The sequence below is a fragment of the Echinops telfairi genome, unplaced genomic scaffold (assembly GCF_000313985.2).
Source record: "Echinops telfairi isolate 266 unplaced genomic scaffold, ASM31398v2 ScPeMD7_7465;HRSCAF=8503, whole genome shotgun sequence".
Classification (NCBI taxonomy): domain Eukaryota; kingdom Metazoa; phylum Chordata; class Mammalia; order Afrosoricida; family Tenrecidae; genus Echinops; species Echinops telfairi.
Genome location: NW_022111365.1, coordinates 6,897,118 through 6,898,334, shown reverse-complemented (window position 1 = coordinate 6,898,334; position 1,217 = coordinate 6,897,118). Strand labels below are relative to the sequence as shown.

The window sequence follows — 1,217 nt, the reverse complement described above, 5'->3', positions numbered from 1 at the left end:
TTTAATGTGTATAAGAAAGAGCTTTATATATAAAAGCAATTGAATATTGAGAAAACATCCCAGCCCAGTCCAGATCAAATCCATAAGGTCAATATTACCCGTATGTCTGATACTAATCTATAAATTCCTCTTCAGACTCATGAAACAAGTGCAGTGATGCCAAATGCAGGACGATCACAGGCCAGTGGGTGGAAAGTTTTGTAGATCCTGTGGTGGTGTAAGCATCTCAGCACTGGCAAGGGTCTCTGTGTGCCTCCTCCAGCTCCAGGGCACTAGCATAGCTCCACATATTTCCCAGGGAGAGAGCCTGTGTCCAACCTCCAGTGAGCTATTTATCTCCTTAGTGCTTCCAAATGAGGTCCTCAACTTGCAACCTGATTGGCTAAACTCTACCCCTTCACTCTATTTTTTGGTCTTTGAAGTGATGTTTATTTATTTATTTTAAAATCATTTTATTGGGGATTCATACAACTCTTATCACAATCCATCTATACATCCATTGGATGTCAAGCACATTTGTACATTTGTTGCCCTCATCATTCTCAAAACATTTGCTCTCTACTTAAGCCCTTGGTATCAGCTCCTCATTTTTCCCCTCCCTCCCTGTTCCCCCCTCCCTCATTAACCCTTGAGACTTTATAAATTATTAGCATTTTGTCATATCTTACACTGTCCGATGTCTCCCTTCACCCACATCCTTGTCCATCCCCCAGGAAGGAGGTTATATGTAGATCCCTGTAATCAGTTCCCCCTTTCTACCCCATCCCCCCTCCACCCTTCGGTATCACCACTCTCACCACTGGTCCTGAAGGGATTATCTGTCCTGGATTCCCTGTGTTTCCGGTTCCTATCTGCACCAGTGTACATCCTCTGGTCTAGCCGGATTTGTAAGGTAGACTTGGAATCATGATAGTGGGGGGAGGAAGCATTTAAGAACTAGAGGAAAGTTGTATGTTTCATCATTGCTACATTGCACCTTGACTGGCTAATCTCCTCCCTATCTTTTACTTTTAAAGACTTCAGTATGTGTGATTGAAGAAGCACTAAAGGAACAGCTAAGAAAAAAGCAAGAAACTTTGAAGCATTTCCAGAGGCAAGTCAAACACAGAGTAAATCAACAAATTAGGCTGAGAAAAAAGCAACAGCTTCAGAAGTCTTATGAAGCAGTAAGTTGAAAAATGGGCCTAAGTAAAAATTGAATAGAGAGAGAGAGAGAG

General features: G+C 42.1%; 1 protein-coding gene across 1 annotated transcript in view; it reads left to right on the top strand.

Annotated features, from left to right (window-relative positions):
* The window catches only part of CCDC15 (coiled-coil domain containing 15), a 109,878-nt gene that overhangs the window by 6,144 nt on the left and 102,517 nt on the right, over nucleotides 1-1,217 (top strand). The window contains 1 exon segment of the mRNA XM_045283651.1: nucleotides 1,017-1,166. Coding sequence (XP_045139586.1) covers nucleotides 1,017-1,166 — 150 coding nt within the window.